We start from the raw sequence: 26,993 nt of genomic DNA on the forward strand, positions 1-26,993 counted from the left end.
TCAAAAGAATAATATTTTTAATGAACAAAACATATATCATGTAAGGTAACAAATTGAGTTTGACAGATTTATTTACATTTTGGAATTCACTGTCTCTCATGATTCAAATACAAAATATTTTGGTGTGATGATGACTAAGTGTAATGAATGTTTAATATATTAGCTTTATATATTCATGACACACACAACGCATGTGCCTCGGTGGCTAGTTTAAATAATCGACTATGCCCTTAATCTAATTTTCCAAGTTATGTTTTATTTATTTAATGTATCAGAAACTGTTACTATATATGTATGTGATGATTGGCGCTTGGTTTTAGGTAAGCATCGTTTTCTAGTCGTACATCACAAGAATTCATTCCCAATTAACCTTCGACTTACATTGATGTTTATCTGCAAATAATTGATTTGTCATAATTGAAAATATCATATTTGACTTGGCCTACATTGTCATTTAATATTGCATATACATTTCCGAGTGTGTATAATTTTAAAATTGTTTCATCATTTAAAAAAAAAAAATCCATTAAAAAAACTTCGTTAATGAATATAGATAAAAACTTGTGTGAGCGTAATATTTTGTGAGACAGATCTCTTATTTGAGTCATCCATGCAAAAATATTACTTTTTATGCTAAAAGTATTATTTTTTATTGCGAATATCGGTAGGGTTGACCCGTCTCACAATAAAGATTCGTGAGACCATCTCACAAGAGACCTATTCATCAATATATTATTAATTAATTATGTTTGGATTACTTAAAGTAGTACCTGTGACTATAATTCTATGAAAAAAGTGTTGTTATATTAGAAAACAAGCAATGAATTAATAGTTCGATCAATTATTTACTGATAATCTTAATTGAGAGCTTAAAGTTGCACATATATATATAATTAATCATATGCATGTGCATCAAGAAAATGACTTGCACAATACTATTTTTTTATTATTATTCTCAACAAAACAAATACTAGCCACTTGAAATAATTCTCCACATCCACTCAAAAAAAAAAAAAAGGTTTTATATTATACCAAGGTAATTTACAGATTGGATGGTTTAGATTAATTTAACTGATATGACGAATTTTTTTGTTTATTAGACTAAAAAACTTTGATTTTGAATATTTTCATATTTTATATAAGATCAAAAAAAATTAATATTGTAATATTTGGCAGTATAAGCCTTTAAAATGTTACATTAAAAAATCCATATTGGCTTCTTTTTCTCTCTTGTTTTTTTTTTTCCAGATTCCTGAAACTCAATAACAACAATGAACCTTAAAATCCTAAAATAGCATCTGTTTGCTGAATCTGATTGATCACTAAACCAAAGCAGAGCCGCTTGAATTTGTTCTCTCTTTCAATGATGAAGAATAAGTTAAGGTTATGTTAATCCAACCACATAACAGAGAAAAAGGAAACAGGATTGGCACTTTCTTCCATTCATCTGTCACTGTTCTAAAAATGGAAGCTCATGAGATTTTAGCAAAGTTTGCTCGACTTTTTGATAGATTTAATAATTAAGATATCCCAACTTCTTACAGAGAAAAGTTGAAGTCTCTTCCATTTTTCATGTGCTTCTTCAGGAATCAGTCATGAAATGAATAAAGTCACAGATTCCAGGTTTGCTGCTGATCTTTATTTGTAAAAAAAGTTTTTTTTTCCCTTTAATTTTTTATCCAGTATTGGTGATTCGTGAACTATATCTTGGAATATTTTACAGTTAAATTACGGAATCTTGGGTGAAATTTTAGTGAACGGGTTGATTGGTTGATTGGTTTTGCTCATGCTGAGGAACAGATCAAGAATTGTGACATCCAAACAAGCTTTGATGGCGGAGCAAAACTCATTCCCTTCTACTGATACCAAAAAACAAACACCATCTTACTTGGGTTCTCCAAGATTTTTCAATGGGCTTTTGTCAAAAATCATTTCGGATTCAGAAAATATTGTAGACAGTCCAAGTTCGGTTCTTGACCCCCAGAATTCACCCGATTTTGTTCATACAATTTTGTCAGGAAAAAACTTGTCAAGTACCCTATCCTTATTGCCTGAAATCATCAGCAAAGGTTCAGGGGTTATACTAGAGCCAAAAGCCTTTGGACTTGCCTTGATTGACTCGATAAACGAACAAAAAACTGATGAAAAAATCTCCAAACCAGTAACCAGAATGGTTCTATTAGCAAAGCCTAATGTTGAAATTCCCAGGACAAAGTCCCCGCCCGAATCACCTGATTCTCTCGGTGATTTCGGAATCAAGACTCGTGAGCCTATGGTGTTTAGCCCGTCTTCCAGCACCCTAGTGAGGAAATTTTCGAGGCAGCTTTCTTTGAAAGAAATGGAGATGTGTGAAAATTATACTCGTGTGATATCTCATGGACCTAACCCAAAAACAACTCATATATTCAATGATTGCATCGTGGAGAGCTGGTGTGGTAATGATCCTGAATTGTTTGATATCAAGAAAATGGAACATGACTTCCAAAGCAGTGTTTTGGAATCTGAATCCCTGGATTTCTTGTCTGCTGAACAAGGCAAAGATGATTGAAGTTGAACTAACAGGTTAGTGCCACCAAAAGTTTATTGAATACTTGATTGCAGACGTGAGGAATAGCGGCCAAAGGTGAAATTGCTCAAATCATATGGAATTTATTTATAATTTTTTTGAAATTTCAAATTGTTATTTCGGAATAGTTGATGACATGGGACTAGACACGTTCTTCAAATGATATATTGCTACAATCCTTGCATCTTGGGAATGCGCATGGTGCTGTTTTTCATGTGTTGCGTTAAAAGTTTTAGCGCGCTGAATTGTATGAAAAATTTGGTTTCCAGCCCCAAACATCAGTTTCTTCGCTTCAATATTTGAGACATTGATAGCTGTTAACTAACGGAGAAAATAAATTTCATCAGGGGAGAGGAAGCTTTTGTAGCCATGAAAGCAGTTGTCAACAAGGAATGAAGAAACCACACGTTTCATAACTATAGAACTTCGACATTTTCTATGCTTCTCTTTGTTGCTTCACGAGATACCGAGCATCTTCAAAAGGAATCGATTTTTACGCAAAGAACTTCATCCAATGGCTCCACAAATGATTGATCAATGGTATCACTCAACACTAGATACCTAAACAGTCCTGCAGTAAAGACAAATCTCGTTTTTTTTTTTTTAATTTTTTATTTTTAGACAAATCTTGTATCTTGCATACATTTTGCTTCTGGAAACGCATAATCCGGTTCCATATGGACGAGAGCAACACTGAACCAACGTGAACTCATTTCTCGATTTTTAGCTGTTTTAGTGAAAGTTTGGTTGTTTCTTTACGATATCTGTGTGGTATAAAGAAACAGTTAACAATAGGCGAGAATCGAGATGATGACTACAGTCATAAACGGTAGCTGTAGTATCAAATTGGACAAGAAAAATAGAAGCTGGGAAGTGAAGGTCCGATTTTGAAACATGCGTTATAAAAATTGTTATCCAATACGGACTAAATCAAACTGCATATCTAGATAATAGATAGATCATCTTCAGATACAAAGACTGGATACAAGACACAACTGAAAACCAGTACACATAGATATGGCCACAAAGATAAGTAATAGGATAGTTACTGACACAGTTCTTCAGCCCATTCTCTGATCAGAATAAACTGGCAAAAACAAGGAAACAAGGTGTAAGCCCGGATATGCAACACATCGAGAAAAAAATATTGTAAAATTGTTGAAACAATTACCTGTGAACCGCTGAGTATGATCAACAGTTCTTAATGATGTATGGAATAAGGATGAAAAAGATCTGATACACCTCATTCTCGACAAAGATAAATAGGCGAACACGTATCGGAATTTGGATCAAGACTTAGCGAATGCTACAAGCACAAAGATTACCTTGTCCCTACTTTCCTCACCTTTTTTCTTTAAAAAAACCAGAAAAGATAGTGAGGGGGAGAAGACATCTTTGCATAACAAAGATACAGAACTACAGAAGTTAAGGATCTAATCTCACAGAAAACAGAAACAGGAGAGAAGGATATAGAAACAAGACAGAAAACCTATTGACCCCAGAATTTGGATGAAGGGAAACATCAAAAGATACTTATGTGGTATGAAACTAAAAAACAGGGCCTAGGTTACAGGTAAGAAGGCCTTAAACGAAATCATGGTTGTACACTACGTGCAAGCAGAAGGAAAGACATTAATGCGATCTAAACAGGAGGGGAATAACAATTAACAATCCTGAGAGAAAGTCACACTGGAAAGTTCAACAGTCGCCATCCAACAACATGCAGTCTCCTCCAAGTAATACATATACTCGGTTGAAAAGAAAATACGCAACTGAGTTCATTATATCCATCCCATTCACTGTTCTACCCCAGCTTGTCATATATCTAAAATCCTGCCCTCAACTTAAAAGATATTGCCTCTCCCATATCAATGTCTGACCGACCAAACCACATTTGATGTCAAACCAACATCAACCTCCACAGATTTCTAGAACTAGCTGACCAACCCCAACCATCACTTGCTCTTGCACAGCCACAACCGTCACTAAGTAGAAATCTCAAAACGCTAGAACTAACAAGTTACTCTTGTCAACGGGCTTTATTTTTAAAACATAAACACTAAAAGGAGGAAAATTTATTTATTTACAAAAGCACAGACCGTCCCAGATACTTCTTCATTCATCAGAGATATCAAGATTTAGCATGCGACGAAGTGTCGATGTCGCAGAATCCGAAAGTTCACACAGATCGCTTGGTGAGGGTCTTCGCTCCCTTGTTGGGGAAGCAGGTGCAGATTTTGCTATAGGGCGCAAATCAATCTTAGAGGCTGAGGAAGGTAAGCCAAGGGAAACTGTTCTTTTGGGGCGTATGGAAAACTTAGGCATGGGTAAAGAACTTGGGGGAGGTGAATTGGAATATGCAGGCCCAGCCCAACGCTCGGAGAAGTACAATTGATCTCCAAATGACCGCTCCTCATTTTCAAACTCAATCTTTATTGGAATCGGAATCGAGCTGCTTTTTGCATTACTTTTGTAGTTGTTTTTTTGCTTATAAACAGATGAAGGTGGGGTTCTGGGAGAATAAGAAGTAGAAAATGCCCTATTGATAACTGGAATCATTGAGAAAGATTCCAATGGCGTAGGACGTGACTTAGTTTCTGAATGGAATGTCCGGCAATTGATGCCACGAAAACCACTACAAGGCGGAGATCCAAAGGACCCAAAGTTAGAAGCAGTATGACTACGGTCTCTACCATAATCCCGATGCTGATTTCTTTGATGAGAAACTACCAGAGTCTCCATTGAATTAACTGTACACTGAATTTACTCAATCTATTTCTCTCCTGTCAAGTAATCTTAATAATAACCAAATCAAACTCAAGGATCTAAACAAATCAGCAGCTGAGAACACTAAAACTTAGAACACATCAAGCAACCAGAATTTTAGATCTTCTCCATAACCACCAGAACCAAGCAAATCAACACCCCGTTTCATTAAAACCAACACATACGCCGAACATATATGTATCCGAATTCACAACAACAACCGCAACCCAACTCTTTACTGTCTTCAGATCTAGCTACACAAACCGAAACAAATTTTTTTTTTAAAAAAAAAATACATCTCAACAACGCAAGGAAAAACAAAACACACAGGACACAAAAGTATGAATGAATCTTACACAGATAAAATGGAAGAACTCGCCTGACTTCTTGACTGAATTGGAAAAATGGAGCCTCTGGTTAGGTGAAAATTGAAATGCGTAGTCAGATATTTTCTCTCTCTAAGTGAACGTGTAGGTTAAATGGGTACTTATTCTCGGGAAGCAAATAAATCTCCGGATCTCAAATGCTTTCTCGGGTGTATTTAATTTTCCTTTTAGGTACGGGCACCACGTTAGCAAATTTTTTATTTTATATCTCATCCAATATGCTTATATGCACGGTGTATATTGAATAAACTCCGAATTTATATTAATAATATTATGAGAAAATTAAAAATAAATCTATCAAACTTAAACTTAATTTTATCCCAATTCTCTACATCTAAAAAACTTTGTCCAAACTCTCTCAAAAAGAAAAATTAACAAAAACATCCTTATATATTTTAATGATTGATTTTCATGGAGAAAATGATATCATAGACGAGTTAAAATTATTCCAAACATACAAATTTATTATTATAAAGTAATTAAATGTTTGAGGAGGAGAATTTTCTCAAATAACATGAATCCGAACCATGTTCGATATTAATTATTTACAAGAAATATTCTAAATCTTTCGAATATTCGAAGCAAGAAGATCTAACTCAAGTTCGAGATTAATTATTTACAGATATATTTTGCTTTCTCAAGTTAATTTAATTTTCCTTTTAGGTACGGCACCACGTTCGATTGCAAATTTTTTATTTTATATCTAATATGCTACATTTCGATGCACGATATGCATTATCGTATTGGATAAAATCTGAATTAACATTAATAATGTTATTTATATTATCATACGATGGAAAATATGTTTTTTGCCATTCATCTTTTATCTTTGCTATTTTGATTTGATATATTTTTATTTTAATAATATGTTTATCATTTTAATGACAAAATTGATATTTTTTTCATCATATCAGCATCACGTGAAAAAAAAAAACTAAAATTATAATAAAAAAATCACAAAACTAGTGGATTAAATCTGAAATTTACAATACTAAATTCTAAAAATAAATATAAAAAAACTAATAAAATTTAATAATACAATTTATGAATAAAGTTAAAGAGGTAAAAAGATAATATGATAAAAAAAAAGTAGATCGAATTGATATTTTTTTTATAGATTATATAACTGTGATTCGTAGCGTAGATGCAAAAAAAAAAATAGTAACAAGAAGAACAAATGATATAATTGTACTTCATAGTATAGTCTTCGTGTCGTTTCGTCCAGCTTTCATTTAAGTTGTTCTCATATCAAGTCCGAAAGGGGTCAAGATTCTCGAACCAGAAGAAGTGACAACTCAATCCGAACTGTCCTCCATGGACCAAAAAGCTAAAGAGAAGACGATACTTGTCGAGAGAATTTCATAATAAACTAATTTGGTTTATGAATTAACTGATTTGATTTCTGAAGCACTGTTGGCGATATTTCATTGAGATGGAATTGCAGGAGAGTGTGTTAAGGTAGATCATCAAGAAAAATAGAGAGAATTTCGATGCACATTGCCTTGCAGTTAGAGATGCTGCTGCAGTGATAAGCCAGCTGGAGATAGATGATAAGTGCATCTCCATGATTGTAAAAGTTAAGAGACAGGAACTTGAGCTACAGTCGACTAACACAAAAGAAGAAATAGCGGTTACCTTCGACCAAAAACCAACACTCATCTGATGTTGAAGTTTCTGCTAAAGAAACTACAATCAGTAAACCAATCACTGTTGTTAGAATCCTTCAAGAGTTGAGCTCTCGGAAGAAAGGACTGGTGATCAGTCAGCAACTCTGGTTGCTTCATCAACTTAAGATAAAATCAATCTTGATATGATCCGGTTGAATATGGTGAGCTGGGTCGGGCAATCCACCGGATCTGATATGAAGTTGACGAAGAAAAAATGAGCAGTAAGATATATCCTAAATCAAGATTATCTTCCTAGAATAGAGTTGTAATGATGTCCTCAAAACATGAAAACAAACACGTGAATGGACGCCGGAAGGGTGTCCGACGTGACCACTCCGATGCTTAAATTAGCAGGTGGAAAATGAAGAAAATCCATGTAGCTTTCCAGAAAAATAAATGCCACTGGTGTGTATATGTGTGAATGAATTCAATGCAAAACAAACTTGCTTATTTATAGAAAAGAAGATAATGATTTTTCCTTGTTTTCAGTACCTACTTACCACTTATAACCACATATTATAAAGTTCATGTCACGCCGATATGTCCTATCTATCACGTCAAATCAGAACGATTCTTACAGATACGCTTATCGAGATAGGATATCACCTGCTTTCGCACTTGAGTGCGGTACAATTACCGATGTATCCCGGGTAGAGAGTCATCACCCGAGAGCTCGGGCCTCTGGTTGCCCGGGTAAAGAACGTCCCGAGCACTCATCTGCTCGGCTACTTATGAGCTCCTTTTGCAAACTTACCATGATCCGTGCTATCCATTTACTGTCTCGGGTCATGGATGACCCGAGCTCTTCCGGGCGTATCACCACTCATTCCTTAAATAGTTGGGCTAGAGTCTTACTTGCTGTCTCGATTATTAATGCTTGAACTTCACTAGAAAGATAATCAATTCTTGCTATAAATGCATCGGGGCCTCGTGCCTCCCGGACATGAGATAAAGTGTCGGGGCCTCATGTCTCCCGAGCTTGAGATAAGGTGTCGGGGCCTCATGCCTCCCGGGTTTAGAAGATTTTTGTCGTTTCATATACTCAGGTCGGAAGGGCTGATGTCATGATGACGTATGCCCTAGAATCAGAACGATCCAAAACGCTTCGAATTCCAAGAAATTTATCATTCTGAGACGCTTCGTATTCCGAGTGTGTCTTTTCATATCACTACGCAATTTCCAAGATTCATTCTGATCATCCGATTTATCTGTAGATCAACGGTTGAGATCATTCTCCTTCGCTTATATAAAACGATGAACCCTCCTCATTTGTAACTTTCTTCGCTCTCGTATTTTCTCTGCTCTCTTCTCATTCTCCGATGTGCTACATTGTTGCTCCAGCGATTTCAAGTCTTCAACTAGTCACTCTTCCAACAACTCGTAAGTTTTCTTCTCCTTCATTTTCTTCGAAAATGTTAAATTCTACTTCTTCGACCTCTGGAGCGAATGCGCGAGGCTCGTCTAGTTACGAGTCTGCCGCAATGCGCTCTGAATCCCCTTCTTCTCCATCCCAAAAACGCTATTCCGCCCACCTTTCCTCAAAACCCAAAACACTAAAAATCAAACCTTCCGCTTCTGGCCCGTCCCGAGCTTTGAAAAAGGGCAAGGGCAAAGCTCGGACTTCCAATCCTTCTCACTCCGAGATTCCTGGAGTTCCTTGGTTTGCTTCAATGAGCAGCACTTTGCGCTCGAGAGCGGATGAAGAACTCCGGGCTCTCGGCTCTATTCTTTCTTCTTTTACTATTTTGATTCTCGACCCCTCTGATAGGGCCGATCACCTTCCTCATGGTTTCACTACTTTCTTTCGGGACCAGGTTAGAAATGGCCTTCGATTTCCCGTTCTCTCCTTCAATATCGAAGTTGCCAAGTTTTTTGGTGTCCCCGTGAACCAATTTCACCCTAATTCTTTCCGGATTATGGCCTCGGCCTATATCCTTTTTAAAATGCACAATCTTTTTATTAACCCTCTTATTTTAACTACTTTTTTGTTTGTCAGATGAGAGATAATGCTTTCTCATTGTCTGCTCGGCTAAAAGCTCGTTTCCTTGATGGTATCCCTTCTTCCCAGAAAGGATGGAAAGGACGCTTCTTTTATATTCGTCTCTCGTCTCCTCTTTCTTGTTTTACTGGTTTCCTTCCCACTCTCCCTTCACAACCCCACTTCCCCGTTCTTACAAATTTGAGGAGCCTTACCTCCGAAACCAAGAATTGGTGGATGGTCAAAAGTTTTCTTCTTCTCCCCTCCTCTCGGATGGATCAAGGGGATGACATGTCCAATGCTGACTTGAATTTTTGCGATTTACTTCAATTCCCCGATCAGTAACCACGAAACCAAAAACTTACCACTCTTCACCCCAAAGATGCATTTGTCCGGGTTGAGCTTTATCCCATAATGCATGAGAGTGACAAACGTTTTTTCCAAATCAGGAATAAAACAAGAAATCTCTCGGGACTTGTCCAGTATATCATCCACGTACACTTCGATGTTCGTTCCCAACTGCTTCGCAAATACTCGATTCATTAAGCGCTTATACGTTGCCCCGGCATTCTTTAACCCGAAAGGCGTGACTACATAACAAAGTGTGCCTCCTGAGGTAATAAAATTGGCCTTGTCTTGATCGGTCTTGGCCAGGAGAATTTGGTGGCATCCCTGATAAGCATCCATAAAATTGAGCAATTCATAGCCAAACGTGGAATCCACCGGCTGATCAATCCGAGGAAGAGGATAATGATCATTAGGGCAAGCCTTGTTAAGATCCATGTAATCTACCCACATCCTCCACTTTCCTACAGCCTTAGTAACCAACACTACATTCGAGAGCCAAGTAGAAAATTATATTTCTCAAATGTGGCCGGCTTGCAACAATTCTCGGACCTGCACATTAATCACTTTGTCTTTCTTCGGGCCAAAGTGTCTTTTCTTTTGTTTCACAGGCTGGGATCCCGGGATGATATTCAAACTATGCTCAGCCACCAGGGATAAAATCCCAACCAATTCCTGTTGTGACTAGGCCAAAACATTAACGTTAGTTTTTAAACAATTTAATAGACTGACCATGGTGGATAAGCCAAGATCACGAGCCACCCGGATCTCCTTTCCTGGCATAATCTCCACCACATCTTGCTCTTCCTCTGCCACAAAATGTACTTCTCCCTTCTCCACTACCCTTTCCACCTCCTCAGTTCGACCTCCTCCCTTCTCGCCTTCTTTTGGTCTACCCGGATTGTTTCTATTTCGGGAAAAAGGTTGATCTCCCCGCACTTCTCCCACCTGATTTCCGACTGAAAATTTTATCTTCTGGAGATAAGTGGATGCTACAGCTTTCAACTCGTTCATAGCCTCTCGACCCAAGATAATATTGTAAGATGAAGTAGCATCCACAACTGTAAAAGTGGTAATGACAGTTTTTCTCACTTTCCGGTGTCCAGGGTCAAAGGCAAAATAATTTCTCCCTCCGGGTATACAGCGTGACAAGCAAAACCGAAAAGGGCGGTTTCTATTAGTTCTAATTGGTACCTTTATAGATCCATTTGCACTAGGGCCTCCTTGAAGATGACATTAACAGAGCTGCCCGAATCCACAAAGACCCTCATGACATCATAGTTAGCAACTCGGGCTTGGATTACCAGGGCATCATTATGAGGAAGGCTGACTCCTCGGAGATCATCCGGGCCAAAGCTGATAACCACTTCATTTCTCCTTGCTCCCTCGACTTCCATGCAATCTCTCCTACCCTGTGCCTTTCGAGCCCGGTTAGAATCACCATCCATGGAGCCTCCGGAAATCATTTTTATCACTCCTAAGGCAAGGGATGAAGCTTTCTTCCGCTCTGGTTCCCGATTTCTTCTTCCGCTCGGGGAACCTCGCGAATCTTCTCGTGAACTGGGTCCAGGACGCTGAGTTGACTAAGGTGGCAATCTCGTCCTTCTGTTTGATGGGATATATCCTAGGGTAGCAGGATGGATGTACTCCTTTTTCAACATTCGACACTCACTAGTGTCATAAGAGCATACTTTGTGAAGGGTACAAAATCCTTTCTTCTCGGATCTAACAGATTGTGGATTGGGGTTCAGGCCCCGCGATCTCTCCGAGCTGCATTCATGGACATCCCTGTCCCGTACAATTTTCAGGGGCACATGATGGGAAAAATGCCCGAAGTTGACCCTCTTCTGAACACTCTCCTCGGGTCTACCACTCGGTCATCTCTCTCTCTTTTCAAAGCGTCTCGCTTCTGCTTCTAGGCTTCCTCGATGTTAATGTACTTTTCTGCCTGGGCCAAAAGATCCTCAAAGTCCCTGGGTGATTTCTTGGTCAACGACCGGAAAAATTCTCCCTCCCGTAAATCTTGGGTAAATGCAGTAGTTTTTGTTGCATAGGCACAGGAGGGAACATCCAAAGTAACTCGATTGAACCTTCGGATGTATGCCCTCGGAGTTTCTTCAGGACTCTGCCTAACTTCGAACAAGCTGAAAGTTGTTATTTGTACTTCTTGCTGCTGCTAAAATGATGCAAGAACAACTTTTGGAAGTCTTCAAAAGACTAGATACTTTGAGGGGATTGTCCTTTAAACCATCTCTAGTCATAGTCAACCAGAGTAGTCAAGAATACTTTACACTTAATCATATCCCCATAAAAGTGTAACATAGCCATATTTTCAAATCTAGCGAGATGTTCTTCAGGGTCGGCACTCCCATCATAATCTTTTATTTTTGCAGATTTGAAGTGCCTTGACAGAGGTTCTCGGACGATGACATCAGAGAAAGGACATCCTTTAGTAACTACCCGAGTACTATTCCGACCTCCAACCTGCCCCCTCCTAGATCTTCATTTTCATCCTCAACTCCTCCACTTCCTCAGCTATAGTAGGGGATTTGGAACCAGCACTGGACTACCTCTCCTCCGCTTTTACCTCATCTTCTCTGCCCCCCTTGATCTCGCTCCTGCTCAGGCTCTAGCTTGGTAGAATGATGAGAAAGGGCCTTTCTTGCTATGGCCTTCTCGACGACATCAAATATAATCTGAGCCAATTCTTCATGTGACAAAGTGATAGTAGGCTGAGGTCCAGTGAATGGAGGGCCACCTTGAAAGGTGGGTTATCTCCAGGCTCCCAAGAGTTTTCCTGGTTCGTTCTTCTGGTGGGAGCCACATCTACGTCTTGAGCTCAATTTTTCACATACGGCGCCAATGAGATGATCCGGGTGAATAGGGTGAGCTGGGTCGGACAATCCACCAAATCTGATATGAAGTTGATGAAAGAAAAATGAGCAGTAAGATATATCATAAATCGAGATTATCTCCCTAGAATAGAGCTGTAATGATGTCCTCAAAACAAGAAAACAAACACGTGAATGGGCGCCGTAAGGGTATCCGGCGTGGTCACTCCGATGCTTAAGTCAACAGGTGGAAAATGAAAAAAACCAATGTAGCTTTACAGAGAAATAAATGTCACTGGTGTGTATATGTGTGAATGAATTTAATGTAAAACAAACCTGCTTATTTATAGGAAGGAAGATAATGATTTTTCCTTGTTTTTAGTGTCTACTTATCACTTATAACCACCTATTATAAAATTCATGTCACGTCGATCTGTCCTTTCCATCACTTCAAATCAGAACGATTCTGTCAAGTACGCTTATCGAGATAAGATATCACCTACTTTCGCACTCGAGTGCAACACAATTACCGAGGCATCCCGGGTAGAGAGTCATCACCCGGTAATTCGCCCGAGAGCTCGAGCCTCTGGTTGCTCGGGTAAAGGACGTCCCGAGCACTCATCTACCCGGCTACTTATGAGCTCCTTCTGCAAACCTACCATGATCCGGGCTATCCATTTACTGTCCCGAGTCATGGATGATCCGGGCTCTTCCGCGGCTATCACCAAATCTGCACAGCAAAAATCCATTGTTGAATTATTGATTAGCTTTTTTATGTCCTATCTATTCCTCATACTGATACTGTAGTTCATGATGCTGACCCTCCAGCTCCTCCGGATCAAGATAGAAGTCCGTCATAAATGACATTAACCTTAGTAGATGATGTTGTTAAGTAATTTTCTGAGTTTGAATTTGATCAGTCAAAGATGGACCCTTATTCTCCTATGGTTCAAGATGAAAATTTTGAGAAAGAATGAGTCGCGCTGAAATTCATCTATTTTCCATGATTTACTGATATCAGTATCTATTTTTTTACTCTTTTAAAGGGGCGATGCCATATAACGGTTATAATCTCACCGTTTGAAGACCATATAATATCATAGTTTCGAAGATCTTTCATATATTTAGTTGAATCATAACGATATTCAAAACATATGGTACTTTCAACACAATACGAAACAAATAACTCATGCTAGAACGAAAATTTCGAAAATAGAACCAATTCATATACTAAATGTATTTTAAAAAATAATCCCAATTACTCTGATTCTTGAATCAAAACGTGAATTAACTATTTGAAATAATTCTTGCATCTTGACAGCGTTTAGACAGAAATTCGTTTTGCAAAATTTTGAAAATTTAACAGAACATTGGAGAACAATTCTCGAAATTTGAGTGATGGAGATGTGTGATTTTTAAGAATGCATTGGCCTTGTATTTATATGTGTTGGGGTGCAAGACTCACCATACTTAGGTGGATCTCCTTCTACAATTATAAGGTTATATCTTCCATATTCTTTGCTTATCATATTTTTTAAAACTTAGTGTTCAAGTTTGAGATTCTCGAAAATAAGCACGCCTTGTTCTAACCGAAATTTTCCAATACGTCTTTTGACTGCTTTGCAGCTACATTGTGACTGCATTTAGAGCTCGAAAATTATTATAAAAATGTCATATTTTATGAGTCCTAATTGTGATATTTAATTTATTAAAGACTTTTGGAGATATAAATATATTATTGAGATAAGAAAAGATTTGATAGATTTTGGTTCCATAAAAACTATAATTTTCTTATTGATAGACCTAACTTCTTCTTAATATTATTGGGGTTTTATTCTAGTTTTTGGATTTATCTTAAGACTTATCTCTTCTTTCCTTTCTTTCTTCAACGTAAAACACAAAAGAGAAGGCATATGAATTTTTCATCTCATCTCAAGAACTCTAGGCTAAGTTTTTATTTATGATTTAAGAGATATTTATATTATTTCAAATTTATCACTGTGAGTTTTTGCGTTTAAATTTAATATTCTTGTTTTGTTCACGTATTTGTTTTTTTATTATCTATTTTGATGAAACTTGTATGTTGATTAATCTGACAATTTAATTCGATATATAATTTTCTACTGTTATCCATGAATTCAGTTATCCATAATTGTCATGAACGATTGGTACATGAGTAGCGCTAGATTATATTTGTTGTGTTATCATAACATATTTAATCTAAATAAATCGAAGAAACTGGATTTATCAATTGCAGCTATCTCAGTTATTAAATTTTATGATTAACTTTTTTCATAAAATGAAAATGTTATTTTTAATCAATATGAAACGCTGCAGTGCCAAGTTTTTTATTGATATATTTTTGACTAGATGATGAGTTTGGTCAATTAAATTAGAAAAACACAAGGATTTTAACGCTTATCTTTATAATTATAAGTTTAATTACTTGTAACTGCATTAATAAATAATATGTTTGTCGAAGACCATTAATACAATTGAATAATGTAAATTCTTTGAATCAGAGTTTGATAATATTAAATTTTACATTTCATGTTTATTGTTTATTTCTCTTGCATGTTAAATTAAAATGATTAAGGACATGTACAAGTCATAGTTGGCCATTTTTGTTATTAGAACTTATCGGAATATCGAGTTTTATATATAAATTGATATAATAATATATTATGAAACTTATAAAAGCGGAGGCCCGTCACTTTCATATCCACAAATTGGCATCAATAAAAAATAATAATTTCTCATTAAAAAATATAATCCATATGGATAAACAATAAACAAATATAATAATAATAATAATAATAATAATAATAATAATATATCTTTATTATAAGTTAATATCATCGTGAATTTATTTATTTAAATATGTAAAAACTCATATAAATACAAAGATCTGAAGCGGTGAAAAATGATGGAATATTCATAACAATTTATTTTTTTAATAAGAGTAATTAACAAAATATAAACAATACTAATAATTCCGCATGCCTCAATCATCGAAATCCAACAGATAATCACTCTCTTCTTCCCCTTGTCGTAAAAATTCCATCTTTGCATTTAATTTTGAATTGGTTTCCATAATTATCCAATTCAGATTTTATAAAAATTCAATCTTTGATTCAAAATTTCGATTGCGCTTCCATTTTCAATTCATTGCTGTCCGGGCATCCGTTTTCTCAATTAATTTGGAATTTTTTAGGATGAAGGTTCACCCAGTTCCTCGGCAGCGGAACCTCACTCTCCGTTACGACGTCTTATGTTTAGATCACCCATATATTATCTCATAACCAAGTAAGGTTCGTTATTAAACCTGTTTGCGCGCTCCATCTTATGTAGAACACAATAACAACATGTAACGTCTCACAAGTTAATTTTGTGATACAAATATTATATTTAGATCACCCATAAAAAATAACACTTTTCATACAAAAATATTACTTTTTATTGTAATTAGTATTTCACTCGTGCGATTCACAGAGTCTTATTTTATATAATTAATTTTTAAAATTAGTAAGTATTAGTGTTTGAATAATTATTTAAAATTATTGATATAATATATATTTAAATTTTAAAAATTATTATATAAAAATATTTATGTCATTTGAGATAAATTTCAAATGATGATAACAATATTTTGTCGTTAAATTGACTTATTATCTTGATTAAGTGAAACTGCTATTAATAAAAAAAAATAAAAGATATTTAAAAATCTTATATTATTTTATTTAACAAAATTTTAAAAAATAAAAAAATATTTTTCAAAAATTCAATTTTTTGTCATTTATTATATGAATAAATTTTGATTAAAAATATAATTATAATATTTATATTAAATTTCTATTATGATATATATTTTAAAGCTTTATTAAGATATATAATAATAAATAATAATAATAATAATATACGGACACTCTTTTAAAAAATTGAAAAACGCGCTATTATATAAAATCTTTTATATTTTGTTTAGTATGATAGACAATAGTAAATATAAAATCTATAAAAATAACACACAACTGAAAACCATAATCGAAATTAAATAGAAAGATATAATCAGATACTTAAATGTAGTTTATAATTTCAAAGAACATCAAAATTAAATTTGAATTTTTAAAAATAAATTGAAAAAAATTCACATTTAATTATAGATTTATTTTTTTATTTGTTTCAAATATTAATGCGATAGATGAATATATTAATAATGATAAATTTTTCTTTTTATAACATATTATTTTTGGAAGAAATTTTCCAGATACGGCAAAAACTATGTTTATATATATGTGTGAACCACATAAAATAAAAAAAATATAAATAATACTCCTAAATAAAAAAATAAAATGTATGGAAAAAATAACAATAACGTTTTGATAATAGAAAATACATTTTAAACTTGAATTTATGTTGTTTCTATATGCTGGTAGATCGCATCAACGTGCTAATTAGAGTTTAAGTACCAAATATATTTTTGAACAAATCATTTTTTTATATTTATTCTGATTGAAATTTGACCGGATGTAATGTAGAAATCAGACTGAATTATTTATAAAATTTATAATAACAACTAAATATATCATAATAATACAAAACCATATCTCAAAATGAATGAGAATTTGGCAGGCAATTTGATTCAATTGACTGAAAATTTCTCTAGACAACCAAAATGTTGACCGGGATTTCGAAAGTGTCTATTTTGCCACTTAAAGGGTTTAAAAAAACCCAAGTTTCTTTCCAATGTAATACTGAATCACATGGAAAGCATATGGCTGAAAGCAACCAGGGATACAAAATCCATCAAAACTAAAAATGATTAAACTTCGTACATGTAAGATCTTCTGGAATGCCAAAAATCAAGCCAATTTTTTCTTAAATATGAAGTAAAGAAGAGAGGAGGCTTATCGCTTCTTTGAGACACCAACAGTCTTTCCCCTACGCCCTGTAGTCTTGGTGTGCTGTCCACGCACTCTAAGGCCCCAGTAGTGACGAAGCCCACGGTGGTTCCTGAAAAATCAACTCAAGCAGATTCAATAACACTCTGCAAAAGTAAAGGTCAGGCTATTTCATGAGAGATATGATGTGTGTGACCTGATCTTTTTCAATCGCTCGAGATCATCCCTGAGTTTCATGTCAAGAGCATTTGAAGTGACTTGAGAAAACTTTCCGTCCTTGTAATCCTTCTTCCTGTTCAAAAACCAGTCTGGAATCTTGAATTGGCGAGGGTTTGCAACAATTACCATCAAGTTGTCGATCTCAGCAGCAGAAAGTTCACCAGCCCTGGTTAGAATTAGACAACAACATCAAATATATTTCCATCAAGAACTAAAACTGGCGGGTAAAGACACAGGTTCCAAGACCTGAAGCAAATTTTTCCCCAAAATGAAGACCATCGGGTGGGAATATTGAACAGGTACATCATAACCATATTTAGGGTCAAACAACAAGATTTTCTTATATTCAATACAAATTTCAGAAGTCACGATTTCCAGCAGGATAAAAAAGGTTTACAACAAGAATGAATCTACTAGTGGCTTTGGTAAAAGCAGCCCAGAATAACAGTTTAAACATGATATAGTTACACAAAGCCACTAGTGTTCCAAACGTGAATAAAACTTTCCATGATCACCGAACCTTAAAATCAAGGTAGTGAAACCCAGCTCCCCAAAAGAAATAACACCGAAAGTTAATAATTTATAGTACGATGTTATAGCATTGATATACAAATAAAATGGATCGAAAAAGTTCATGTCAGCACCCAGTGTCAATGAGAAAACAGTAAAACGCAAAATGAGATAGAAATGAGGACATTGAATCTGAATATTAATCATGCTAAGTGTTACGGGTTCTTTGTTAAAATAAGATAACAGAGTAATGGGAAAGGACCTCTTGTTCATATCCACATCTGCTTTCTTGCAGACAATATTAGCGAAGCGGCGACCGATACCCTTGATAGATGTCAAAGCGAACATGATCTTCTGCTTCCCATCAACGTTAGTGTTCTGCACACGTAGAATGTGCTGGAACTCCTCATTTGACACGAGCGACTGCAATACACAAAAATGAAGTCTTTAATTCTAATAAAAATCACAATAAAAGGAATTTGATCAAAATTATTCAATAGAGAAAGAGTATCGATCAAACCATGGCTAGGGTTACGAATTGATCTCCGTAGATTTTAGATTTCTTCTCCGTTCTTCCCTAGAAAGGCGCAGACTTGAGAAAACCAGGGATTAAGTTAATATTGGAAAACCATAAACCCTAGCCAAAGTGGGCCTTCGACCCAAAATTTCTGATGGGCCTAATACCGACAATAGCTTACACGTTTGGGCTCAGTTCCAAGTACTAGCTAGGACTTAAAGCCCAAATAAATGTTTGGAGTGTATTCTTTAACTGAATCTGCCAAATCATATTTGTTTGAGAAATACTTCGAGCTTTAAAAATTATTGAGAATCGTTTAAAAATATAATATATTATATTATTTTTTTCCGGAAATGATAGAGATATGAAGTAAAAAATTAAGATGTATCCTTTAAAAAAATATTAAGGAGATGTCGAACGATGCGAAAATGAAAGAAAAAGTATTTGACAAGGTCAGTTTTTTAATACATATATTAAAAAAGTTTTATATGAGTCTCGAAATCGGAATCTTGTCCAAATTAGGATTTTGGAGGTCATTGAGACCTGACGTAGTTTTTATATATTAAAAAATAAAAGTAAAAAGTCATTATTCTGCCAAATTAAGTCGGCGGATCTGAACTAGTAGCTTCCGATTCCACCAAACTTTTGTGGGTTTTTTTTAAAAATAATTTAAATTTAAAAAATTATTTCAAAAGTAATTTAAAAAAAAAAGTTGGACGCAAATACCTCAATCTGTGCTTTGTAAGCGCGGACGCTGCTAACGTGGAACAGCGTCCGTGCTTACAGAGCACGGAGCCGCGCCACGGTGGAGCGTCCGCGCTTAGCAAGCGCGGACGCTCCTACGTGGACCAGCGTCCGCGCTTGCAAAGCGCAGGCGCTGGTCCATGTATGTAGCACGGACCCTGTATATTATAAATTTTTTTTTAATCTTTATCGATTTTTTATTGGCTGTTGAGATTATCACCTTCCACATGGCGCTGCTCCATTCAACCGCCTCTTATCTCTGACCATTTCAGCTTTTTATCTTATCTCCGACATTTCACGTGAAAGCTGAAGATATGAATTTGCACGTGAACTACAATATTGTAAATCTGAATAATTTTCGCGTTTTTCTCCTATATAATTGATAAGAAATGCAACGAATGAGTTATCAATTTTCTCGGAAATTTTCTTTCAAATTTCGTTAGCAATGTCTAACATCGACATACTCTTATATTTTGGTGGTCATATAGTTAGCGATAATGGATCAGTTGAATATAGCATTCCATTTGTTAGACCGATACGAGTGTTACGATCTATTAATTTGATGGAATTAACTGAAGTTGTGCATAAAATATTAGCAATCGATCCAGCGAATTTTTCTCTAAAGATGTCAACAAAGTATTCATTCATGGAGAGAGCATCTTGGCATGAAATTCAAGTCAATCTCGTTGATGACGATGCTTTACAGTTTGTAATGCATTGTGACAATATGCATATTTTGCATCTGTACGTGGAAGCAAATTCAATTGAGCATGATGTTGGATTTGGTGATCCTGAATCATATGTTCCACATGTATCCGATTCAGGTTTCTATAACCAACCCGGTACGTCTACATATGGTGGTTTCCAGGAGCAAGAATCTTATGTTCCACAGGTTACTGAAGGACTCGGTAATATGAGTTTCGATGATGTAAGTGGGTCTTGGGATCAATATATCAATGTCTCGTCGGAACAAATTAATGCTCCATATTGGCCGAATCCAACATTACATACGAGTGCTCGTTGTCCGGATCAGGCCAATAATGATGATATTTGTAGGACTGACTCTGAACCCGATATGTCATACAGCGAGTCTGAAGAAGAAGATGTGAATGTTGATGATGAAGTGAATACTTTTACAAATCCTGATGAGGGGAAATCATCTCGACAACCACCGCGTGACACATTACAGAGGCAGACCGTACCATTTCTTTCAAACACTTCTGAAATGCCATCTTTTTTCAACAAATTTTTTGGGGAAGAACCTGCTGATTCTGTCGATGTACCTTCTGAAGTGCAATCAAGCTATTACAATCCGAATAAGGGTGAATTATGCGTTAATATGTTATTTAAAGATAAGAATGATCTTATTGCATCTGTGAAGGATTATTCAGTCAGAGTTGTCAGGCGTGAGTACCGTGTCGAGGATAGCACACGCAGTTTGTGGAAGTTACGTTGCAAAAATAATTCTTCTACGGTCATTTGTCGATGGGGGCTTCGCGCTTCTTTCAAGGCCAAGACTGGTTATTGGAAAATAACAAAATACGTCGTGCCTCACACATGTATATCTACCTCTGTCGGTATAGACCATAAGAATTTGAACAGTGAGATGGTGGCACATATGCTATTGGGAGTTGTTCGTTGTGATCCTGCTTACGAGATTAAGTATATCATTGAAAATGTGAAAGATAAATATGGATATCAAATCTCGTACAAGAAGGCATGATGAAGTTTGAAACGTGCTATGGAAATTGCTTATGGTACATGGGAGAGCTCCGTTCAATTGCTTCCGAAATATATGTGTGCTTTGTCCCAATATAATCCGGGAACACTTGTGGAGTAGAAGCATCTCAGAGCCAACACTGATATTTGTAAGACACTGAACTATGTTTTCTGGGCATTCAGGCCGTGTGTTGATGGGTTTCGACATTGTCGGAAAATAATTAGTGTCGATGATACACACTTGTATACCAAATACAAGCACAAAATGTTGATTGGTGTGACTCTGGATGCGAACAATCAGGTTCTACCGCTAGCATTTGCTATTGTTGATGAAGAAACAACAGATTCTTGGAAATGGTTCTTGGAGAACCTAGGAAGACATGTTGTTCGTGGTGAACATGGTGTGTGTCTTATTTCTGACAGGCGTAAGAGAATCGTGCGAGCAACGGAAGATCTGCCATATTTTCAACCTCCTTACGGTGTGCATCGTTTTTGTTTGAGACATGTGTGTTCAAACTTTAACGCTAAATTCAAAGACGTGCATTTGAAAGATTTATGCTGGGCAGCAGGCACACAGAATCAAATCTGTAAGTTTGATTCAATAATGGAGGCAATCAAACAAAAAAACATTATGGCGCACCGATATTTGGCCGGAATTGCTAAAAAAAAATGGAGTTTGGCTCATGACGGTGGTTGGCGACGTGGTGTGATGACAACCAATATGTCGGAGTGTTTAATCAGTGTGTTGAAAGGTGCTCGTAGACTTCCTATATCTGCCATAGTACACTTGACACTTTTGAGGTGCATACAATATTTCATTGAACGTGTGACAATAAGTGGTCGTATGGTTCAGGAAAATCAACTGTGGTCAGATTTTGCATGTCGGAAGTATGAGAAATGGGCGAGAAAATCTAGTGAACATCGTGTTTCCAAATACGATGTACGTGATCAAACTGCTTCTGTTGCAACGGTAGAAAGACCAAGTCGTGGTCAACATATGCATGTCGTCAAGTTATCAACGAGTGATTGTTCATGTGGTAAATGGACGATTTTCGGCATCCCATGTTCCCATGCTATTTGCACAGCTAAGTAGCACTCCTTGGATCCCACGACACTTGTGCAGCCCTGGTATAACCTATCTAAGTACTTAGCAACGTACGAGGGCAGATTCCAACCTCTTGCAGATGAGCGATACTGGGATCCTCCAAATTTCGAATTGCGCCACAACCCGGTTAGAAGTGAAAGAAGAAGAGTTGGTAGAGACAGAACAACTCGAATTAGAAATGAGATGGATACACCGGGTTTAAGAGACAGACAACAACGCTGAAGTCTTTTTTTAATCTGTATTAACGTATGATTTGTAATCAATTTAAGTGTTAGAAAAATGTAGTTGACAAAACTTTCCTCTCATCTCATTCAATGTTTTTTTTTTGTAAATGGTAGCGCCGCGGCGCTAACAAATTAGCGCCTCGGCGCCCCATTTGCGCCGAGTTGCAATACATTTTCAGTTAATATATCAGGTAACATTATTTGTGTTGTTAATCATTCATCAATCTCATTTTAAAATGTGAATTAACAATGTTATAGAGTTTGTGCATATAACGTGTTCGATGTAATGCTTCAATTAGGAAGTTGTTAATAAAAAGTGGTTTTTTTGACAAGTTCTAGGTTATTAGCGCGATTTCAACCATGCCGCCAAGGAAGAAAGGCAAGCAAGTTCAGTCTGGGGATGGTCATTCGTCGCATGCTGGTTTTGATAGACGGCGTTTTTGGGATGCAGTTGCAGCTGAAAATTATTCTAAATTACAAGAGAAAAACATGCAGCGAGAAAGAGGGATGGATCAGAGCGTCGAGGGTTGTGTTACTTTAATTCTGGCTCAGCATTTGCGTTGGGCTGAGTTTGTGAAGCCACCACAATATGCTGTGATGTCACTTGTCAAGGAATTCTACGCTAACTTGATGGTTAGGAATGAGGACTACCACGTGAGAGTAAGGGGGCAGATGGTTGCCTTTGACAGCAAGACTATTAACTCGTTGTACGATGCCTGACTATGAAAACGACGATTATATGAGATTTATGAGACAACCTTATCCGTATGAGACGATTATCAACACACTTTGTGACCCGGGCACGGTTTGGAAGCTAAATACTCAGCGAGCTCCGGTCACGTTTCCTGCGACATGCATGATTAGGGAGACATATACCTGGTACCATTTTGTCGCATCGCGGTTGATGCCATCTGGGCATGTTTCTGATGTCACAAAGACGAAAACAGCATTGGTGTATTGCATCATCACCGGGAAGAAAGTGGATGCAGGTCGGGTGATTATGAATTCGATTCTGCAGGCTGCACGGGGGACATCCACAGTTAGCATGCCCCATTCGTCGACCATCACGGAGCTCTGCCACCTAGCTGGGGTTATATGGGATGATAGTGAGCCAGTATTGCACAAGAAAGACGATATTTTAATTCATGGCAAGCTCCCGAGACATAAAAGACGTAGGCAGATTGAGAGTGGTCCGGGCGAGGGTTCAGGGAGTGAAGCACATCCACAGCCCGTCAGACAGGCACGACACGCAGGACAGGGACGTGCAGAGAGAGGACAGACCGCACACCAGCGTCTTGATGACCTAGAGCGCATGATGAGGAGACAATGGCAGATGACACGCAAGCAGTTTGATTACGTGCATGATTTTAATCGTGTGCTTTCGCTGCGCTTCCCTGCCACTAGCGCCTCCGACGAGCCATTTCCACCTCCCCCAGCATTTTCACGTTGACCCGTCGAGGATGACTTTCAGTATGATGAGGATGACGAGGTTGAGCTGTCAGACGAGGACAGCGAGTCCTGATGCCTTCTGATTTGGCATCATTCTCTTTCGTTTATGTGTATGTTTTTATTATTGTATTGCAATATGGTTTAACTATGAGTTGATGTGTACGTTTTTATGAATTGCATTTCGGTGTGGTTTAACTATGTTTCTTTGTTGTGCTATATCAATCAACGGAAACAACTTGTATAGATAATAGAATGTAGACTATACAACAATGCAATCTGTACAAACAATTAAGTAGAAGATCATCGTCATAATTAAAATGATACAAATGGCTCCCAGTACCACAATCAGGTGGATTGCGTCGTCTCGTCCCTCTACGCAATCGTACATGTTCTTGATTTTCCTCATGTGAGTAACCTGGATAAGTGATAGGTGAAACAACATTTCTCTGTGGTCGAGTGTCATGCACAATATGCTGTGGACCAACATTAAGCAAATTCGTAAAACTTTGTGTGTTCGACCAATAAGGAGTCTGAAAATCTGGTTGACCAAACGAACGAAAGTCAGCAAAACTTGAATCACTGAAAAACCAGGTTGAGTGGTAGAGGTTCCAGCAATATTCAATTCAGCTGACGTATTAATAATAGAGGCTCCTGCAAACCCACTTGGTTGTCTAACCATGTCACTTCTCCAACCGAATGATGACTGATGCGAAAAAGGAGAAGGCGTACTGAAATTTTGTTCAACATTAATTTGTCCAACAAAAGTATTGTACGGATGTGGTTGAAAACCAACGACAGTAACTTCAGGTGATATGGTGCGCACAGTGATTCGATTATACCATTGGAAGTAGTCTTCGTCAGTTTGCATCGATCACCCGTGTCGCACCCCTTTAGAAACATATCTCAGCCTATTATTCCACAGCTCAATTGAATTTCTATGATAATCTCTCCAATCGGTGTTTCGATGTCCTATTCTCGTGATATTATGCATATCGTCATTGTCGACGGCAGACCCTGGAATTGATTGNAAAAAAAGTTAAAAATAATTATTCATTTATTCAAATCAAAATAGTATGAATTTAATCACTATTAAATATTGAAATTCTATAATACCTCATTATTATTCATACGATCTAGAGAATCTCTTATAATTCTTACAGAATGTGTTGGCACATGTGTGTAATTAAATCCAACATTCCACCTACATTTATAAAAAAAATTACATATCAATATAATATACAAGATATATATGATATTATCACAATAATTATTAAAAATTACCGTGCACTATATGGAGAAACTGGAATAATAGCATCCGGATCAACGGGAGGTACAACTAATGTTAACCCATCTCGATCGGGGTTAACACATTTAATCCTGCTCCATGCCCATAGCTGCTTATAATAATAAAAATAGTTCAACAAATTTAACAAAAAAATTGTGTTACACAATCACATCACATTAAAGATACCTGCAGGATATATAAAGGTCAGGCAATTGTAATCTTCTCTATAAGTGACACGTTACACAATTCACGGTAAAGAAATGCTAAAACTGCACTACCCCAACTATAAGACTTCACGTTATCAAAATCTCGTAGCAGTTGCAAAAATATTAGCCTAGCAGACCCTCCTTGATAGTCAGGGAACATTATTCCTCCAATAATCATTAGCGCAACACAACGAGTAAATTTCACAACATCTACTTCTGAAGTATCATCATTAACAAGGTTAGACATACAATAATCGTATAGTGCAGTCATAGAAAGATGACCACCTTTCAAATGTTTTGATGCTGGCAAAAATCCCAACATATCCAAACATATGTGTTGTCATTCCTCAACTTTATGTGACACATCTACTCCAGTTACTGCTTCTCCATCAATTGTTAGCCCCCAAATTATTGAAACATCTTGTAACGTGACTGTTGCTTCACCACATATAAAATGAAACGTGTGTGTTTCGCGTCGTCAACGTTCAACAAGAGCAGTAATCAAATGATTATCATACACTTGAGAGCCACATTCTAAAACTCCATAAAAACTCATATGATTTAAATATATCAGTACACGATTGTGTAAGTAATTATCAATATATAACTTCCAAATCAAATTGTCTGACCTCTTCACTTTCACAATATCATCGACGGTCAACGAAGAAACTTTTGATGACATATGTGTCGCTTGTAAATAGAGGACACTGGGATCTTTTGGATTTCGATTATCTGCCATTCTGAAATATGTTGTAGATCTTCTCAACTTCGTCTCAAAAATTTTTCAGAGCGTAAAGGAGAATCTGAAAATGCACAAATGAGACGGGAAAGAAAAGAGAAGGAAAGAAGAAGGAATCCAACAGATAAGAGGCGGTCGAATGGAGCAGCGCCATGTGGAAGGTGATAATCTCAACAAAAAAAAATTTATAATATACAGGGTCCGTGATTCGTAAGCACGGACCCTGCATACATGGACCAGCGTCCGAGCGTCCGCGCTTCACCGTGGCGCAGCTCCGTGCTCTGTAAGCACGGACGCTGTTCAACGTTAGCAGCGTCTGCGCTTACAGAGCACGGATTGAGGTAGTTGCGTCCAACTTTTTTTTTTTTTTAAATTATTTTTAAAAAAAAACCCAACTTTTGTTGATGGAATATTAGAGAATTAATTATATGGTGTTAATTACGTGATAAATTAATATTTGGAATTTGATATTTCAACTTGAACAAAGACAATGAGATAAGCATAATATATCATTCAGAAATTATGCAATAAAATTAAATAGCACGTGATATGTTTTATGTTGCATGCATGTCAATACAACTGTGTCCTTGTCTACCACATGTTATGTGGGTGAACATGGTAACTGTTTTCTTGGGTTTTTATCAATTAGCTAAATATCATATCTTTTGCTCGATTGATGAAATAATGTCATTTCAAATTGGTTCGATTTCGATTTCATGAGCAAAATTATTTTAAGTCATAGCAAGAGATGAACGCAATAAACAAAAATAGCAGCAACTTACTGATTCTATTATTTTTAGCATATCTCTCGGTTCAATTGTCGAAATTGAAACGAAGAA

The 26,993-nt window shown here is 36.6% G+C and overlaps 3 protein-coding genes and 1 long non-coding RNA gene across 5 annotated transcripts; 1 reads left to right on the forward strand and 3 right to left on the reverse strand.

The window, feature by feature from the left end:
* The first annotated feature begins 1,174 nt into the window (after positions 1–1,174).
* Positions 1,175–3,225, forward strand: LOC140978942 (FCS-Like Zinc finger 8-like). Of its 2 annotated transcripts, XM_073444193.1 has the most exons (3): positions 1,175–1,623; positions 1,724–2,562; positions 2,914–3,225. In XM_073444193.1, the coding sequence occupies exon 2, from the start codon at positions 1,787–1,789 to the stop codon at positions 2,546–2,548; it is 762 nt and encodes a 253-aa protein (XP_073300294.1). In that variant the 5' UTR covers positions 1,175–1,623; positions 1,724–1,786; the 3' UTR covers positions 2,549–2,562; positions 2,914–3,225. The 2 variants fall into 2 exon arrangements, with proteins under 2 accessions (XP_073300294.1, XP_073300293.1); XM_073444192.1 differs by lacking the exon at positions 2,914–3,225 and having other exon boundaries at positions 1,724–2,742.
* Positions 3,226–3,426: 201 nt separating this feature from the next.
* LOC140978943 (uncharacterized) lies at positions 3,427–5,828 on the reverse strand. Its single transcript, XR_012175681.1, has 3 exons — positions 5,689–5,828; positions 3,738–5,586; positions 3,427–3,653 (listed from the first exon to the last, which is right to left on the reverse strand). It is a non-coding gene; the product is annotated as an uncharacterized lncRNA (long non-coding RNA).
* A 3,856-nt stretch (positions 5,829–9,684) lies between these two features.
* Positions 9,685–11,174, reverse strand: LOC140978902 (uncharacterized). Its single transcript, XM_073444141.1, has 4 exons — positions 11,013–11,174; positions 10,441–10,902; positions 10,261–10,392; positions 9,685–10,179 (listed from the first exon to the last, which is right to left on the reverse strand). The coding sequence occupies exons 1-4, from the start codon at positions 11,172–11,174 to the stop codon at positions 9,685–9,687; spliced, it is 1,251 nt and encodes a 416-aa protein (XP_073300242.1).
* A 6,155-nt stretch (positions 11,175–17,329) lies between these two features.
* On the reverse strand, positions 17,330–18,829 carry LOC140979257 (small ribosomal subunit protein uS13z/uS13y/uS13x). The gene is made up of 4 exons (XM_073444595.1): positions 18,687–18,829; positions 18,429–18,589; positions 17,634–17,822; positions 17,330–17,549 (listed from the first exon to the last, which is right to left on the reverse strand). The coding sequence occupies exons 1-4, from the start codon at positions 18,687–18,689 to the stop codon at positions 17,444–17,446; spliced, it is 459 nt and encodes a 152-aa protein (XP_073300696.1). The 5' UTR covers positions 18,690–18,829; the 3' UTR covers positions 17,330–17,443.
* Between the last annotated feature and the right edge of the window lie 8,164 nt (positions 18,830–26,993).

Source organism: Primulina huaijiensis, chromosome 6 (assembly GCF_012295235.1).
Source record: "Primulina huaijiensis isolate GDHJ02 chromosome 6, ASM1229523v2, whole genome shotgun sequence".
Taxonomy (NCBI): Eukaryota; Viridiplantae; Streptophyta; class Magnoliopsida; order Lamiales; family Gesneriaceae; genus Primulina; species Primulina huaijiensis.

Excerpts from the sequence above, each read along its gene's own strand:
- LOC140978942 (XM_073444193.1), top strand. The coding sequence starts at position 1,787 with ATGCTGAGGAACAGATCAAGAATTGTGACATCCAAACAAGCTTTGATG.
- LOC140978902 (XM_073444141.1), bottom strand. The coding sequence starts at position 11,174 with ATGATTTCCGGAGGCTCCATGGATGGTGATTCTAACCGGGCTCGAAAG. Across the intron at positions 10,903-11,012 it reads TTCCTCATAATGATGCCCTG|GTACCAATTAGAACTAATAG; the intron begins GTAATCCAAGCC and ends GGATCTATAAAG. Across the intron at positions 10,393-10,440 it reads ATCTTGGCTTATCCACCATG|TCACAACAGGAATTGGTTGG; the intron begins GTCAGTCTATTA and ends GTTTTGGCCTAG.
- LOC140979257 (XM_073444595.1), bottom strand. Across the intron at positions 17,823-18,428 it reads GATGTGGATATGAACAAGAG|GGCTGGTGAACTTTCTGCTG; the intron begins GTCCTTTCCCAT and ends AATTCTAACCAG. Across the intron at positions 17,550-17,633 it reads GAGCGATTGAAAAAGATCAG|GAACCACCGTGGGCTTCGTC; the intron begins GTCACACACATC and ends TTGATTTTTCAG.